General features: G+C 41.9%; 1 protein-coding gene across 4 annotated transcripts in view; it reads left to right on the forward strand.

Annotated features, from left to right (window-relative positions):
• Positions 1 to 18,110, forward strand: part of Npepps (aminopeptidase puromycin sensitive) — an 89,602-nt gene that overhangs the window by 66,895 nt on the left and 4,597 nt on the right. For all 4 annotated transcript variants that reach the window (XM_037201294.1, XM_028869070.2, XM_037201292.1 and 1 more), the window contains 8 exons: positions 1,251 to 1,390; positions 2,763 to 2,897; positions 4,128 to 4,347; positions 8,488 to 8,630; positions 9,324 to 9,380; positions 14,799 to 14,906; positions 15,332 to 15,487; positions 16,164 to 16,211. In XM_037201294.1, coding sequence (XP_037057189.1) covers positions 1,251 to 1,390; positions 2,763 to 2,897; positions 4,128 to 4,347; positions 8,488 to 8,630; positions 9,324 to 9,380; positions 14,799 to 14,906; positions 15,332 to 15,487; positions 16,164 to 16,211 — 1,007 coding nt within the window. The remainder of the gene's footprint in view (positions 1 to 1,250; positions 1,391 to 2,762; positions 2,898 to 4,127; positions 4,348 to 8,487; positions 8,631 to 9,323; positions 9,381 to 14,798; positions 14,907 to 15,331; positions 15,488 to 16,163; positions 16,212 to 18,110) is intronic.

Genomic DNA, 18,110 nt, shown 5'->3' on the forward strand with positions numbered 1-18,110 from the left:
ATGCAAATCTCTGTGAATTTGAGGACAGCCTGGTCTACATAACAAGTTCCAGGACAACCAGGGCTATGTAGTAAGACCCTGTTTTTCTTTTCTTTTCTTTCTTTTTTATTTTATTTTTTTTAAAGATTTATTTATTATGTACACAGAAGAGGGCACCAGATCTCATTACAGATGGTTGTGAACCACCACATGGGTGCTGGGAATTGAACTCAGGACCTCTGGAAGAGCAGTCAGGCTCGTAACCTCTGAGCCATCTCTCCAGTCCCGAAAGACCCTGTTTCAATCACCCACTTCTCCACAGTCCTCCACAAAAAAATTTGTTCAAGTCACCTGTAATAAGTTTAAAAGAGTGGGAATTCAAATAAGATAGTTGAAATCCCTGAGTTTGACCTCTTAACTACTACCTTCTCAGATAACTCCTCTGTCATTAAGGAAGCTCTTTTTACCTATAAAATTTTACCCAGGAAATTACATTTAAATTGAAGAAATTTAAGTTTCCTTTCCTTTAAAATAGTAATCTCAGTATAGTCCCTATGACCAGAACAGTATAGGCAACATTAAAACCTGGAGTATCTAAGTGGTGGGGCTGGAGTGGTGTTTTAACCTGTTTATTTGTTTGTCTTTTCAAGACTGGGTTTCACTGTGTGGCCCAGGGTGTCCTGGAGCTCACTCTGTAGACCAGTCTGTCCTCAGAGATCCACCTGCCTCTGCCCTCCAAGTACTGGGAATAAAGGCGTGTGCCACTACCGCTACCGGCTGTGACTTGACATATGGCTTACTTAAATGTTGATTGTGTGCCTTTTTAAAATAGCTCTCAGTGCACGGACACCAAGTCTGATTGGCTGTTTGATAGCTGAGACAGTGTTGTCCTTCTCACATGCTCTGGCTTTTAGAGGTGGCTCCTCAGTGATGGAATAGAGTGGCTCCCAGGGGTTGTCCTCTCCCGGTGTAGCAGTGTGAGCCCTTGAAGAAAAAAACACCTGAGAACTCTCCCTGCTCAAATTGAACAACAGACTCAGTGTTGGCTTTACTGCTGTGCTTGAGTTCATTATTCTCTTTGAGACAACTATGATTTTGATATTAAGTTATGTTTTCCTTTGCACTAATATTACTCAAGTCACCTGGAAGCATAGTGTAACACTGAGAATGTGTCTTTGTTACAATACTAGCAGTCTTCTGTCTACCTTACCTCCTGTTTCTTTAAGTGTAACATTGTCTTTAAATTTTCTATTTGTTCTCTTCTTGTTTAGGTGAAGACTGTCCTCAGTGGATGGTTCCTATCACAATCTCAACTAGTGAAGACCCCAACCAAGCTAAACTAAAAATACTAATGGATAAACCAGAGATGAATGTAGTTTTAAAAAATGTCAAAGCAGACCAGTGGGTAAAGGTGAGTTGAGAATGGCATAGCTGTTTTTAGCCTCACCTGAATTGATTCGTTTCTTTTACTCTGCCTTCTGTGGCTAGCTCTGAATTGTATTCTTTCAAGTTAGACTAATACTTTCAAGGAGAAGAAGGAAAGACTGAAGTGTGGGAAGGAAAAGTAAAAGTTGACCACATTTGGTCACTCACACCTCTGACCCAGCACCCAGTAGGCTGAGGCTAGAGATTATTAGAGTTTGAGGCTAGCCTAGGTAAGTGAGACTGTTTCAGAAAAGGAAAGGAAGGAGTAAATAGTAGACTGTACATAAAACATTTGTAGTCTTGCAGCTACAAACTGCCCTCCCATTCTAAAAAGCTTAACATGGTGGTAAACACTTTCAATCCCAGCCTTTGGGAGGCAGAGGCAGGCCGATGTCTGAGTTCAGTCCACAGAGTGAGTTCCAGGCCAGCCAGGACTACATAGAAAAACGCTGTCTTGAAAACAAAAACAAAAAACAAAAAAAAAAAAAGGGAATTGTTTGGTTATTTATACAGTATCTTTTTATGATTCATGTGTTATTTTATTTGCATTGGTGTTTTGCCTGCATGTGTGTCCATGTGAGTGTGTCACATCTTGGAGTTACAGACTGTTGTGTACTGCCATATGGGTGTTGGAAATTAAACCTGGGTCCTCTGGAAGAGCAGCCAGTGCTCTTAACTACTGAGCTATCTCTCCAGCCCTATTTTTATAGTATTTCTACAAAGTAAACTTGATAATTTCATTTTACATGTGTTCTTTTGTTATTTGCTTGTCAAGACAGGACTTGCTCAGTAAGAACACACTTGCTTAGTAGTCATGGTCCGTGAGTTTGATCACTGTCACCACCCAAAAGAACAAAACCTAGCCAGGCAGTGGTGGCACACGCCTTTAATCCCAGTACTCGGGAGGCAGAGCCAGGCAAATCTCTGTGAGTTTCAAGGCCAGCCTGGTCCGAGATCCAGGACAGGCACCAAAACTACACAGAGAAACCCTGTCTTCAAAAAACAAAAAAAAGAACAAAACCTTTGTTTGTTTTTTTGTTACTTTTTTTTTTTTTTTTTTTTTTTTTTTTTTTGAGGTAGGGTCTCTCTGTGTAGCTCTGGCTATCCTGGAACTCATGTAGATCAGGGTGGCTACTATGCTCACCCAAAAAAAAAATCTTTTTAAAAATGGAGTGGCTAATCAAGTGTGGTAGTGCTCATCTTTAATCCCAGCACTCTGGAGGCGGATCTCTTTGAGTTTAAGGCCAGCCTGGTCTACATAGTGAGTTCCAGGACAGCCAGAGATATAGTGAGACACTGCCTCCAAAGAAAAGTCAGGGGAAAGGAAGTAGTTAATACTAACTATTGGCTCTTTTCAGTTAAATCTGGGAACAGTTGGGTTTTACCGGACTCAGTACAGTTCTGCCATGCTGGAAAGTTTATTACCAGGCATCCGTGACCTTTCTCTGCCCCCGGTGGATCGACTTGGATTACAGAATGACCTCTTCTCTCTGGTGAGCATCTCACACTTAGGTCATCTGATGCATTTTGTTGGTTAAAGGTTCCTGTTTCTCCTGGAGTATATAAAGGATAATTAGAAGGGTATGGTTCTTCCTGAGGGTTGGCACATTTGGGATGACAGCAAATGGCCAATTATTAATTAACATGACAAAATTGTACCTCTATCATTTGCCAGAAGCAAATTCCATTTCACTGTTTCTAAGCTAGTTTTTATTTAAACTATCCTTTGTAAAGCAAAAAGTCCATTCTTTTCTAAACAAATGGAAATGAGTCATGAAGAAATTTCCCTACTGATTTTTTTTAAAAACTAATTCAGAGTGATTTTATGTTTTTCAAGTAGTACTTGTACTTTGCTAGGAAAGCCAGAATGTTTTAACAGTATGTTATTACTCAAATTATAGCATATCAGGCCCAGAATTATATACATATTTGGCTTTGTTCCAGGAAGGATTTAAAGCAGCAAAATATGTATTTTGTCTTTATGACTCCAGCAGGTTAGGTAATTTCAGGATGTCTTTGCCTGTGGTAAAATTGTCATTCTTTCTAGCGTTCCTTTAAATTGGACCTGAAATCTCCTTGCCCTCTGTGATTGCTGATTGGATTCCTTCTTTGCATAAATGCAGATTAGCATTGATGGACAGATCCTCCCATCTGCTGATCTCACTGCCACGGGAGACCTGTCCCAGGAGAGCAGGCTGTTTGTGCAGTTGGCTGATAGAACAGAAGTTCTTTTTCCAACTCCTGTTAGTCAGTGCTGAGAGCAAGCGCTCTGACTCCGTAGCCTTCCCATTCATGTTCTTTTGGAAGTGAGTGAAGGAGAGGCTCAAGGTGACACAGTTTGCAAGTTCAGCCCCGAAAGGGCCTTTGTCAAGAACCAGAGCCCCAACTCTTCTTGCAGCTTTTCTGAAAGTCTAAAAAAATTGAAAACATTAAAGTCATGTCCTAGAAACTGAGTAGAAATAAGAAGTTAACTGTTTTTTGTTGGTCCCAAATTATGAGGTATAATGTAATTTTTTTAAGGAATTCTTTTACAAATGGCAAAGGAATAAATAAAAGATTTTGTCATGATAGGATGATATTCTACTAGTATTCTGAACTTACTTAGCCTCATTTCCTTAAACCAAAAAAATTACTAGCAGTAGATAATACCAAAGTACATGTTTGTTTTCTTTTATTTTGTTTAGTTTGAAGGCTGGGCTAATTTGTGTTTTTTCCTATCCCAGGCTCGAGCTGGAATCATTAGCACTGTAGAGGTTCTAAAAGTCATGGAGGCTTTTGTGAATGAGCCCAATTATACTGTATGGAGCGACCTGAGCTGTAACCTGGGGATTCTTTCAACTCTCTTGTCCCACACAGACTTCTATGAGGAAATCCAGGAGTTTGTGAAAGATGTCTTTTCACCTATAGGAGAGAGACTGGGCTGGGACCCCAAACCTGGAGAAGGTAATGAATGAACGTACTGTATGGGGAAAGAGTCTGCCTGAAATTGATACTTTCTATTCACTTGTGATTAACAGTTAGGAGCAGCATCTCTGTATCCAGATGTGATTGTGTATTCAGTTAGCCAGAAACTACATCTGCTAAACCTGCTGGTGAAAGTGTCACACCAGCAACAAACAATAATTCAAGTAGCATGAAACCCATAGATACTCTCCTGCCTCAGCATGAGTCATCACACCTGGCATCCCTCAGCTCTCTGAAATAAAGATATTAATTGCTTTCTTTGTGTGTTTTCCATGATTATGCTATAATCATGTACCTTTTTAAAAAACTGTCGTTTAAATGTTGAGAATGGTGATTTGTAAGATTTAAATACAATTATTGCCATCTGCTTACTAAATAAGGTGTTTTCTCCTGACTAATCTTAATTTAGGACTTTTTTCTTTTTCTAGTGCTGGGTTTAAACCCAAGGGCCTAGCCTGTTCTAAACTCTGCCAATGGGTTATTCCCAGACCACTAATCTGGGAATCTTCTAATAAGACAATAATAGTAGCAAATACTTGGCACTATCTTTTCTTTATTGATTCAACTAATATTTATGTAGCTAGTAAAAGTCAGGTGCTATTTTAGAAGCTGGTGGTAGAGATGAGCAAAGCCCTAACCCGTGTAGCTTAAATTCTAGTGGGGGACATAGCAAACACAGTGTATTATGGTGAAGGAAAGTATCACAAGGAAAAATAAAATTAGACTGTGAATAAGGAGTACCAAGCCAGTATTTTATAAGAATAATTGAGGAAAATTATCACTAATATTGATCTTTGAGCATAAATGAAAAATTGAAAGAGAGGTTTAAGAATAGAGCAAACATAGAGCAGACCAGAGAGACTAGCAGGTGACAAAAATCTGAAGGAAGAGCATGGCTGGAGTGTCCACAGAATAACCAGAAGTAGCCGGCATGGTGGTGCACAACTTTAATCCCAGCACTCTGGGAGGCAGAGTCAGGCAGATTTCCGTGAGTTCGAGTCCAGCCTGATACACAAAGTGAGTACCAGGACAGCCAGAGCTGTTACACAAAAAAAACCCTGTGTTGAAAAACAAACAAGATATATTAGAAGTATGTATTCCTTTTAAAAGTAGTACTCAAACTATTTGATGGAGAACTGAGTGTGGTAGAAAGAAAACTCATCAGATTAAGACTGCTTAGAGAGGACCAGGCTTGGTGGCCTTTAATCCCAGCGCTTAGGAAGTCTTAAATTCAAGGCTAGCCTAATCTACACAGAGAGTTGCAGGCCAGGCAGGGTTACATGGTGAGACCCTCTCTTTAATAAAAAAAAAAAAAAAATACACACACAGAGAGAGAGAGAGAGAGAGAGAGAGAGAGAGAGAGAGCGAGAGCTGTAGAAGCCCCTTTGGGTACAGAGGAGTTTGGTTTGCTGTCTTTCAGATTGAAGTCATTGTGGATATCAGAGTAGAGAATGTCTAGAGATCCTAGCTAGGTAAATACATTTTGGAGTTAATAGCATGCAGGTATTATCTATAGCTGTGAAACTAGAAGAAATCACCTAAAGATTAAGAACAGGTGGAGACGAGAGATGTGAGGACTGTATCATGTTCTGAATTTAGAGATTGGTAGAAGAAGCATCAAAACCAGGCATGCTGATGGTACATTCCTGTAATTAGGAAGCAGAAATATGCAAGACCAGCCTAGTCTACTTAGAGTACTTTGATCTTTGTCTCAGAAAAACAAAAACAAAGAAGACTCGACATGGTGGTCCACACCACTAATCTTTGAGAGGTAGAGGCAGGAGGATCAGGAGTCACATCCTCAGCTTTATAGAAAAACCAGGGCCACCCTGGACCATGTGAGACTCTGAGAGAAGAACGTGAAGAATTGCAAAGAAACTGACTGGCCAGTGAGAGGCCAGTGAGAGCCAGGAGAAAGTAGACTGGCCCAGAACTTACCTAGATAACTCTTTAAAAAGAATTTTGTTGCCGGGCGGTGGTGGCGCACGCCTTTAATCCCAGCACTCGGAAGGCAGAGCCAGGCGGATCTCTGTGAGTTCGGAGTGCCAGATGGTCTCCAAAGCGAGCCAGGAAAGGCGCAAAGCTACACAGAGAAACCCTGTCTCAAAAAAACAAAAAAAAAAAAAAAAGAATTTTGTTGACAACAGGAGTAGAATTGAGGATATGGGATTAGAGAATGAATTTTCTTTAAGTCTGTACATTTATAACATTTTTCTACTGTTGAAAATAATGCAAGAGTATATAGGAATTGGAAGGTTACGCGCCCCCCCCCCCCCCCCCCCCCCCCCCCCCCCCGCAGAAGAAATAGCAGTACTGAAAGTGTATGTGTTATGAGAGAAGGTGAAAAGCTAGTGCTGGTGTGGCAGCTGAGGAGTAATTGAGAGGAGTCCAGACCCAGCTTGTAGCAGAGGAGTTAGCTGTCGAGAGGAACATACAGATACAGTAACCGGACAGTAGGAAGGAAGTGGGCTGTGCAGCTAGATTCCTGGATGTTGTACTTGTCTTCGGAAATGATACTGTGTAAATCCTTTGATTCAAAAAGGATGCAGGGAGGAGAATGCCTTTGTTTTATAGCTGTATAGACAGGGGATTTAAGAGAAAAGCAGCCAAACATTGCTTTGACTTACAACACAGGTCAGTAGCAGAATCCCAGTAAGGGCTAGGGAGGCAACTCAGCTGTGTTTCTAAGAGTGCACACCCGAAGCCCCGAGTTCAATCCCAAGAATCCTTGTAAAATAGCTTGGTGTGGTGACACACACTTGTAATCCCAGCACTAAGGATATGAAGACAGGCAGATCTCTAGGTCTTGCTGGCTCTCAGCTCTCACTTGTGAGCTCCATTATAATGAGAGATAATGGCATAAAAAGTGAGGTGGCCAGGATTGGTGGCAGAGGCAGGTGGATCTCTGTGAGTTTGAGGCCAGCCTGGTCTTTAAAGGTAGTTCTTGGCCAGCCAGGGCTAAGTAGTGAGACCCTGTGTCAAAAACAAAAAGACAAGATGAGTGAATGGCTTCTGAGGGATACCACCCGAGGGTGACCTCTGCTCACCACATACATGGATATACACATATGTACCCATATGTGCACACACAAAAACCACCATAGGAGCCCGGGCGCTTGCTCGATTAAGAGTACTTACAGCTCTTGCAGAGGACCAGGTTCGGTTCCCAGGACCCACATGGAGGCTCACAACCATCTGTCTGTAATTCCAGTTCCAGGGAATCCAACTGCCATTCTGATCTGATCTGTATCTTCAAATAAAACTATTTTTTTCCAGTCTTGTGGGTGAACCAAAGGCCTATGGCATGCTCTTACTACTAGCTGTAACACCCAGACCTTACCTTGGAGCTTTTACCTGTAATGACAGTGACGCTCAGTCGGGTGTGGCTGCTTATTGGTAATTTTGCATGTCATTGGAGGATGAATCCATTGGATTTTCATTTTAAAATCTAAGGTTTCAGTTTATTGTGCAAAGAGTGTTCTAGTTCCATGTGGGTCTTTTTAAACAAAATTTGGATCAAACCTGTATGATGTAAGCCTTTCATTTTCTTTTTTCTTTGGTTTCTCGAGACAGGGTTTCTCTGTGTAGCTTTGTGCCTTTCCTGGAACTCGCTCTGTAGACCAGGCTGGCCTTGAACTCACAAAGATATGCCTGCCTCTGCCTCCCCAGAGCTGGGATTAAAGGTGTGCGCCACCAACGCCCCGGCAGCCTTTCATTTTCATGTTAGCTTTGTGTTTTTTTTTTTTTTCAAGACAGGGCTTCTCTGTTTAGCCCTGGCTGGCCTTGAACTCACAGAACCGCCTGGCGCTGGTGCTGAGATCAAAGGTGTGCGCCACCACCACCCAGCTTTAACAGTATAATTGAGAGTACCGTAGTAGGCTCTGATAGCTGGCCCTTGAGTCCAGACAATGTCAGCAAATTTGTTTGCTTATCTGATATGTTTATTCCTTTCCTCTTACAATTTGATAAATTAAGTCAAGTGTTCTCTCAAGTATTAGAGTAATTGATTGTGTTTGTTCAAGACCATAGACTTGGTATAACAAAGTTACAAAATATTTAGGTAGTGAATTTATAAAGGTGGGCTTTTCAAGTAGTTCTGTGTCTTCACTTCTCAATCAGGTCATCTAGACGCACTCCTGAGGGGCTTGGTCCTGGGCAAACTGGGAAAAGCAGGGCATAAGGCAACTTTGGAAGAAGCCCGTCGTCGGTTTAAGGAGCACGTGGAAGGAAAGCAGATTCTCTCTGCTGATCTAAGAAGTCCTGTGAGTTATCTTAATAAATTCCCGTGGAAGCTGGGCATGGTGGGACACTACAGAGTGAGTTCCAGGACAGTCAGGGCCACACAGAGAGACCCTGTCAGGCTGGAAAAACAGTTACAGTAGTAGTAGTAGTAATAGTAATAATAATAATAATAATAATAATAATAATAAATTCCCTTGCCTTTTAGTTCCAGTCTAAACTGGCTCCCAGAGCCGTCCGACTGTTGTAGCATACACTACTTAGATAGGTTGTAGCAGCTTCTCATTGGTTTCTCAGGCAGCACATGGGTGTTGCAAGGTGATGACCGTAGTGCAGTTCTCTGGAAGAACTGGTGCAAGCTGCTGTTAGGACATGGCAGCTCCTCTGATTGTTCACCAGGAGTCTATTAGGGATTGATAACCAGAGTCTGTCTGTGTAGATGCATAACTATAATTGTTCAGATTCACTTTTTAGCTTATCTTTGTTTTGTTCTTCCAGACAGGGTCTCACTGTGTAGCTCACAGAGATCTTTCACTTAGGGTTTTCTCACTCTTTCCAGAGCTAAGGCCACAGGCCCCTGGTAACATGCCCAACTACTTTTTATCTTAGTTAGAATATTTATAACAAAATACGTGTAACTCAAATAGTTAGAATATTTATAACAAAATACGTGTAACTCAAGTGACTTCTTTTTTTCTCCTGGTGTTCTTTTGTAGGTCTATCTAACTGTTTTAAAGCATGGTGATGGCACCACTTTAGATATTATGCTGAAGGTAAGTGTATCTCGAAAAGGCTCCGAGGTCTTGCTTTTGAATTTGGGTATGCCCAGTACCACTTTAAATGGCTTGGGAGTTGGGGAAAAGCCCAGGCAGAGAAATATATGTGCTGGGTCTGACTTATAATTCCAGGTATTAAAGAGGTTGAAGTAGGCAAGAAAGTGTAAGGCCTATATGGCTACGGAGTGAGTTCAAGGTCAGAGTGGGTAACTTTGTAAAAGAGCTCTAGGAGTGTAGCTTAATGGGAGAGCTGGCTTGGCATGTTGGAGACCCTAAGGCCCGGATCCCAGTTCCACCGTCCTAGAGAGAGAGAATGTAGAAGGTCTGTTTGGGTATTTCCAAATGATGCTGAACTCATTTTTCAGGGTTATTTGTTTGTTTTTCCTTTACAACTTTAGTATCTAGCTAAATCTTAACCCTAAAATGGTGAGGTTTGACCCCACGACTTCATGCACATTAGGCAAGGGTTCTGCCACTGAACTATATATAGCCTGTTTGTTTTGTTCTGTTCTGAGACAGTCTCAGTAGCCCGGGCTGACGTTGAAGATTTGTGTTGATTTTCTGATCCTTGTGCCTCTCTACCTTCCAAGTGCTGGACTCCAGGTTTGCCACTGCCCATTTTTCCTTTGTTTTGTTTGTGTGTTTGTTTTTTGAGAGGGCCTCACTTAACCCAGGCAGTACTCCACCTCCCTTTGTAACTGAGGCTGGTCTTGAACTCTTAAATCTTCCTTCCACCTTCCCACATGATGCTCAGTTATGAAGATCTCAGACATGCATCACATCTGCTCCCACTCTTTTAAAAAGCAGGTCTTACTAGGTTATTCAAGTTGCCCTTAAGCTCACTCTAGCCCAGTCAGGCTTGAAATAATTCTTCTGTAGCCTCCTAAGTATCAGTATTAAGAACCCTCCTGGGATCACAGCCTGAATCACCTCCTAATGCCCCACAGAGATACTTGTTTCTGTTAGTGGTTCTCAACCTTCCTAATGCTGCGACCCTTTCAGTTCCTCATGTTGTGGTGACCCCAACCATTAAATTATTTTGTGGCTATTTCATAACTGTAATTTTGCTACTGTTATGATGAATTGTAATGTAAATATCTGATATATCAGGATATCTGATATTTGACCCCAATGGGGGTCATGGCCTACAAGGTTGAGAACAGCTGGTCTAGATGATAAAGGCAGGTTCTTTAAAACTTCTCCCATGGAAAGGCAGGCAAAGTGGTACTTGCCTTTAATCCCAACTCAGACAGATCTCTGAGTTGAAGGCCAGGCGGTCTACATAGTAAGTTCCAGGGCAGGACTAATCAGAGAAACCTTGTCTGGTGGAGGGGAACTTCTCCTATGTAAGAGGTAGAGTTATTCCCTGACCTCCACAATCACATGGATCCCTATACACATACACATGCACCACCGCCGCCGCCGCCTGGCTTCTGAGCAGGATTTTTAATTCTAGTACTTGGGAGGAAGAATCAAGCAGATCTCTGAATTCCAGGACAGCCTGGTCTACAGAGGGAGTTCCAAGACAGCCAAGACTATACAGAAAAATCATGTCTTGAAAAACTAAATAAATATATAAAATAAAAACAAAAACATCTACATTTCAAGCAGGAATAAAATGTGCTAGCTAGTTCAAAGATTAAGAATACTTCTGGCACCAGGCAGTGGTGGCACATGCCTTTAGTCCCAGCACTTGGGAGGCAGAGCCAGGTGGATCTCAAGTTCAAGGCCAGCCTGGTCTACAAAGTGAGATCCAGGACAGGCACCACAACTACATGGAGAAACCCTGGGGGTGGGGTTGGGATACTTCTGGCTAGGTGGTGGCGGCCCATGCCTTTAATCCCAGCACTCAGAAGGCAGAGGCAGTTGGAGCTCTGTAAATTCCAGAACAGCTCTGGTCTACAGAGCAAGTTCCAGGACAGCCATGGCTACACAGAGAGACCCTGTCTCAAAAAGCCCCCAAAAAAATTAATGAATCAATTAATCAATCAGCCCTTAAGAGCACTGGCTGCTCTTCCAAAGGACCCAAATTCAGTTCCCAGCACCCATATGACAGCTCACAACTGTCTGTAACTCCAAGATCTCACACCCTCTCGCAGGCAAAACACCAATGCACATAAAAAATAAATTAAAAAACTTTAGTTTTTTTAAAAAAAGAAAACTTCTGTTAACTGGGTAGTGATGGTGCACATCTTTAATCCCAGCACTTGAGAGACAGAGGAAGGTGGAGCTCTGAGTCTGAGGCCAGCCTGGTCTACAGAGCAAGTTCTAGGACAGCCAGGGGGTACACAGAGAAACACTGTCTTGGAAAACCAAAAAAGGAATAAATACTTCTGTTACCCCAGGTGGGTCAGAAGTACAGAAACTATTGAGTAAAAGGAAGGGACCAAAGGAAAGGGGACAAGAAAATGTACTGGGGAGGTGAGTGTGACCAAAATCTGTTGTATATGCCTGTGGTCTTTTTTTTTTTTTTTTTTTTTGTGGCTTTTTTCAAGCGAGGGTCTCTCTGCAGCCTTGGCTATCTTGGAACTCACTCTGTAGTCCTGGCTGGACTTAAACTATCGAACACTTATCTGCCTCCCGAGTACTGAGATTAAAGGCATGTGCCTCCCCCATCCAGTCTATATATGCTTATGAATATGTCATAATTAAACTCATTATTTTGTACACTCAATATATGCTAATAAAAAAGGAAGAACCAAGCTCAGTAGCATGTGCTGGTAATTCCATGATTGAGGAGGTAAGAGGCAGGAGGATTGCTGTAATTTGAGGCCCATCTGGTCTACATAGTTTCAAGCTAGCTAGGGCTACATAGTGAGACCTGTGTCAAAACAATGAAAAACAAGCCCAGTGTTGTGACACAAGCTTTTAATCCCCCCCTCTTTGGGAGGCAGAGGCAAGTGAATCTCTGTGAGTTTGAGCCAAGCCTGGCCTACATAGTGAGTTCCAGTATAGCCAGAGCATAAAGGAGTAGACCTCAAAGGAAAAAAGAAAAGAAAGAAATTAAAACAAATTTACAGTTAAAAACAAAAAAACTAGCCAGGCAATGGTAGCTCACACCTTTAATCCCAGCACTCTGGAGGCAGAAGCAGGTGAATCTCTGAGTTCAAGGCCAGCCTGGTCTACAAAAGAGAGTTCCAAGACAGCCAGAGCTGATACACAGAGGGAAAAAAACAACAAACTACCAGGCCCATGATACAAGGAATGTCATGTCACATGCAGAGTTCATACCATTAAACTGAGGCTGTTCTTGATTTTTAATAAAAGAAGAGGAAGAAGCAAAAGAATAAACTACACCTCAAGGCTTATTGCTTAGCCTTGTTATATTATACACAGGCTTCCTTTCCACTGTGAAAATCATTTTGGATTAAACTTTCGACTAAACATTTTGAGTGCTTTTCTTGGGCTTCATATTCCTGTGAAACTCTGTATTGTAAGTCAGATGAATGAAATCTGTTACTTTCGTCTGTTCCAAGGTAGAGCATATGGCACACATCTTTCATCCCTGCACTTGGAGGCAGAGCTCTATGAGTTCAAAGCCAGTCAGGTCTCCATAGCAGTTCCAACAGCAGTCTGATAGTGAGACATGTCAAAAAATCAAAGACAGACAAAAGTGTTCCATGTATACATAAAGAAAAGTAAGGATTCTGAAAGCTTTATGCCAGATACTGTAATGTATATTATGTCATGACATTATCAGAATTTACATTAGTGTGTGGTTTAATAGTTCACAGTTAACACAGGAATGGTCACAAAAATCTGCTTTTTTTATGAGGGGGAGACAACCAAAAACCTTAGTAAGACAGAAACAGGGCTCTTTAGGAACTGTGTGAAAGGGCTGGAGAGATGACTCAGTGGTTAAGAGCGTTCATTGACTGCTCTTCTAGAGGATCCAGGTTCAATTCCCAGCACCCCACGGAAGCTCATAATTGTAATTCCAGTTCCAGGGGACCTGACACCCATAGCAAAACAACAGTGCACATAAAATAAAAATAAATTAATTTACAAAAAAAGAACCCTGTGACAAGAGATAAGGATTGTTTTCTCCTGGTAATTGAATAATGATCAGTTTAATTTAAAAATTATTCCTGCTGTCTTGAACTGTGAGATTAGAATGCCATCTAGTGTGTGTGTGTTACATGTTCTCTGGGAGAGAAATGCTTCCTGAAAGCTAAAGGTCGGACCTTGAATATATCAGACTCATGAGACAAAAGGCAGGGGTAGTGTCAGAAATTTGAGTTCCAGAGTGTCCGGGGCTGTATAGTGAGGACTCCGTCTCAAAATAAACAAAAGGAACATTAGGTAATAATAATCTGGGTTTTCCTTTTCTCTTCGTTTTTAAATGTATATAGGTGTTTTACCTTTATGTATGTCATTATACCACATGTATGCCTGGTGACATTCTGATGAGCTCAGAAGATCCCCCAGAGCTAGAGTTGACAGACAGTTGTGAGTCACCCATGGGTGCTTCAGACCCAGGTCCTCTGCAAGAGCAGCCAGTTCTTGACAATGCACAGCCATCTCTCCAGCCCCAAATATTCTTGTGTGACTTTGAGGGGCTGAGGAGAGAGGTAAAAAGCTTGCTATACAGCAAGAGGACCTAGTTTGAATTCTCCATGTAAGACCTAGGTGCAGTGAGTAGAGAGATAGACAGGAGCTTACAGGCCTACTAGCTTAGGTGAAATGGCAAGCTCCAGGTTTATGGACAGATCCTAAATCAAGGAAAGAAGGTACAGAGCAATATAGGAAGACTCCTGACATCGACCTCCAACCTCCACAGGTACACTCCCAAGTGAGTGAGCGAAGCTGCAAACTTGAGCACATGTACACACATACACAAAAACATTTGATAATGTGTCTAGTTAGTTATTTTGGGACAGGGTCTTATGTAGCCACAGTTGGCTTCAAACTATGAAGCTGAGGATGTCCTTAAATTTCTAATCCTTCTGCCTTTGCTTCCCCAAAATTAATGCATCTTCTCTTTTTTTTAATTATTTTTTAATTACACTCAGGATATTCATTAATTACACTCATGATGCATCTTTTCTCAAATGAGTAAGTAATTGTAGTCAGCTACTAGGTGTCTAGATTATTTTCAACTTCCACTACTATAGGCTAAATTGATGATATTTTGTGATAGTTTATTCATCTGATCCAATGTCAGTGATGTAAAGAGTTTGACTGTGCAGACTTACTTCTTAGATCTTACTGTTTGACTCTGTGGGACTGAGGCAGACTATTTAGCTAGTGCGCACCTACATCTAGTGGCTCACTGCTATGGCACATGGAGGTTTTAGTACTCAGCCATTGATGATGTAGTGTCCTGCCAGTCTTACCCAGTGGAAGAGAAGCTGATATGAACATGCATAGAATCTGGGGAAGAGCTAACTATTCCTCATTGTTTTTTCCCTATAGCTTCACAAACAAGCTGATATGCAAGAAGAGAAAAACCGAATTGAAAGAGTTCTTGGGGCTACTCTTTCACCTGAACTGATTCAAAAAGTCCTCACTTTTGCACTTTCAGTAAGTTACAAGTTCAATTTCAGGAGAACTGGAACTCATTGATAATATGGCCAGTGGCTTTGGTTCAGCACACTCATGATCTTTGGGGGACACTGATACTAGCTTTTTGTTTTCAAAATTTTATTTTGTTTGTAGCAGGATTGGGGTGGGGGTGAGAGTGGAGGTCAGAGGAGGTGAGTGGTTGTCTCTTCTGTCACGTGGGTTCCAGAGAGTGAAATCAAGTGATGAGGCTTGGCTGCTAGTAGTGAGGATTGAAGAGGAAGTGGGTTCCTTTAGAATGCCTTTTCCTGCTGAGTTACCTCCCTGGAAGGGAGTGTCTTCCTTGCTATTACTTGAATTTTCCAACAGTCTGTTGTATTGTATTCTCTGGCATCAGAAAATATTCTAGATAGCCAGGCTTCTAGTTCCTTTTTTTTTCTTTTTAGGAAGAGGTACGTCCACAGGACACTGTGTCAGTAATTGGTGGAGTGGCTGGAGGCAGCAAGCAAGGGAGGAAAGCTGCTTGGAAATTCATAAAGGACAACTGGGAAGAGCTCTACAATCGATACCAGGGGGGGTTCTTAATATCCAGACTAATAAAGGTATGTGCAGTCTTGAGTAGCTTGCTAGTCTTTTTTTTTTTTTTTTTTTTTTTTTTTTTGGTTTTTCGAGACAGGGTTTCTCTGTGTAGCTTTGCGGCCTTTCCTGGATCTCACTCTGTAGACCAGGCTGACCTCAAACTCGCAGAGATCCGCCTCCCTCTGCCTCTGGAGTGCTGGGATTAAAGGCGTGCGCCACCACTGCCCAGCTAGCTTGCTAATCTTGAATGTTACTAAATTCATGATTTATTAGAGTCCTGTAGATTAGACCCAAAAAATCAGGGCTCTTTGCTCTTTAAAAGGTTCTTCAGCCAGGTATAGTGAGCCATGCTTATAATTTCAGCACTGATTATAAGCAGAAGCTGAAGCAGAAGGATTACTATGAGTTTGAAACCAGCCAGAGATATATAGCAAGACCCAAACCCTCCTATCCTCAAATAAAGGGTTCCTGCAGGGCTGGGATTGCGTTTCACTCATAGAGGCCTTTCCTACACTAGGCCCTGGGTTCAAACCCCAGCATCAAAACATTTTTACTCAATAGTTTGTGAGGTTGGTTTTATGATTGTGTATGTCCCCATCTTAGGATCTCTGCAACAAACCAGAGTAGAGAGAACAGAATGGCTTGTTTGGAGGAAGTGGAAGTTTGTTCTCGTGTTTAAAACTTATGGTTTCTTTTCAGCTGTCAGTGGAGGGATTTGCAGTTGATAAAATGGCTGGAGAAGTTAAGGTAAGGAAAGTACTGCTTACTTTTTACTTTTCAATCCGGAATATAAAACATGAACCTTGTTTTGTTTTGTTTTTTTTCCCTTAAAATTTACTATATATGTATGAGTGTTTTGCCTGCATGTGTATGTGTACCATGTGCTTGCTTGGTACCATGGATATCAGAGGACATCGGATTCCCTGGAACAAGAAATCTGGGAAGTTGTAAGCCATCGCGTGGGTGCTAGGAACCAGCGTCCTCTGCAAGAGTAGCAGTAACTTTACCCTGAGCTGTCTCCAAAGCTCCATGAACTTTGTTTTAATGAGTGTTGGATGGTGTGTTTTTATGTTTTCGTGTTTCTTAGTAAAAGACAGATTTGACTTTGCCTTCAATATCTGAAGAGTTTAGAGTGGAGAGATAATCAATTTTGTTTGTGTAGACCCTGGACCTAGTAAAGTTTGGGGGACAAATTGATGCTAAGTAGGAAAAAAAAATTTTTTAATTCCAAATGCTATTTATTGAAGTAGGGAAAAGGTCTTAAATACAGGCTTACAGCACAATGGGAGAACCCTGGAGGGCAGAAGTTGCTACTGGTGTTTTACAGTCTTGCATCTAAGCTGTTAACGCCCATTATGCAGGATATACAGACAAGGAACTTCCCTTAAGCATTCAGGAGGGTGGAACCTGGGAGAGAATTAGCATAGGGAGGATATCAAGGTCAAGGTCAGCAAGCAAGGCAACAGTTACCCAAATAAGGGTCCAGGGCCCTACAGGTCCCCCTTTTACTAAAAAATGAGCTTCTGACTTAGGTTGCTTGGGTCGTCAACAGGTCACCTTACCTGTCAGGGAGACACATGCCCAGGCCACACAGGCGCTCTGCCTTAGGTTGGTGAGTGCCCCCCAGGTATTAGCCGTCTTTGAATACACACTATCATACAGGCTCAATCGTGTGTGTGAGCTGCAGAGTTAACTACTGCCAAAGATCTCAAAGTGGCACTGGGCTTGCAATCTGTGTGTTCGACACAGAAAAGACCAACAGAAGTCCTATCCCACCCATAGCCAGTAGGCTAAAGGCAACTGAGCCATTCCCTTCCTTAACGAGCCTTACTGCAAATTGGAGTCCTGGAAAATTTTACACTCCATTATACTTTAAACATACTTTCATCATAATGTCAGTTTCACCTTTATCTTCTTGGAGGCATGATCTGGTTCACTGTAGGAGGTACCTACAGTGTTAGGAATAAGTTATACAGCCAGACACAGTGGCTCACACCTTTGACCCAGCACTTGGGAGACAGAGACAAGTGGATCCCTGAGTTGGAGACTATTCTGGTTCTACTGAGCAAGTTCTAGGACAGCCAGGGATACACAACACAGAAAGACCCTGTCTGGAAAAAAAAGGGGGAGGAGTAAGTGTTACTATTTTTAGGTCTTGAGAAAACAGTGAAATACTTGATTTCTGCTGTCATTTAAGTTACATTGTATATTGTACTACATGAACAATTTCATTGTAAAGATAATGGGATTATAAATGAGAAACACTTAATAGGTTTGGGAAGCAGGGTAGTGGCAAATGGAAGCTGGTAAGGCAGAATTTCCTTAAAATTGACGGTGGGCATAGTGGCTCATGCTAGTCAGGCCAAGGCAGGAGGATCACTGTGATTTGAGGCCAGTCAAGCTATGCTTTGGAATGAGAAAGAAAAGAGATTGAGACACTAATTCTCCAAGCAAGAAAAACATGGTTGCTTAGAGAAGAATAATGGAGTCATGGGGTGACAGATTCAGGATGGATTTTCTCAATAAGCTTTGGAGGGTATGGAGTGAGATAGGGCCTTACTCTCCAGCCAAGCTGGCCTAAAACTCACTGGGAAACCCCAAGTTGGTCTTGAGTTTGTGATGATCCTTCTGTCTCAGCCTCATGAG

Source organism: Peromyscus leucopus, chromosome 8b (genome assembly GCF_004664715.2).
Source record: "Peromyscus leucopus breed LL Stock chromosome 8b, UCI_PerLeu_2.1, whole genome shotgun sequence".
NCBI classification, from domain to species: Eukaryota; Metazoa; Chordata; class Mammalia; order Rodentia; family Cricetidae; genus Peromyscus; species Peromyscus leucopus.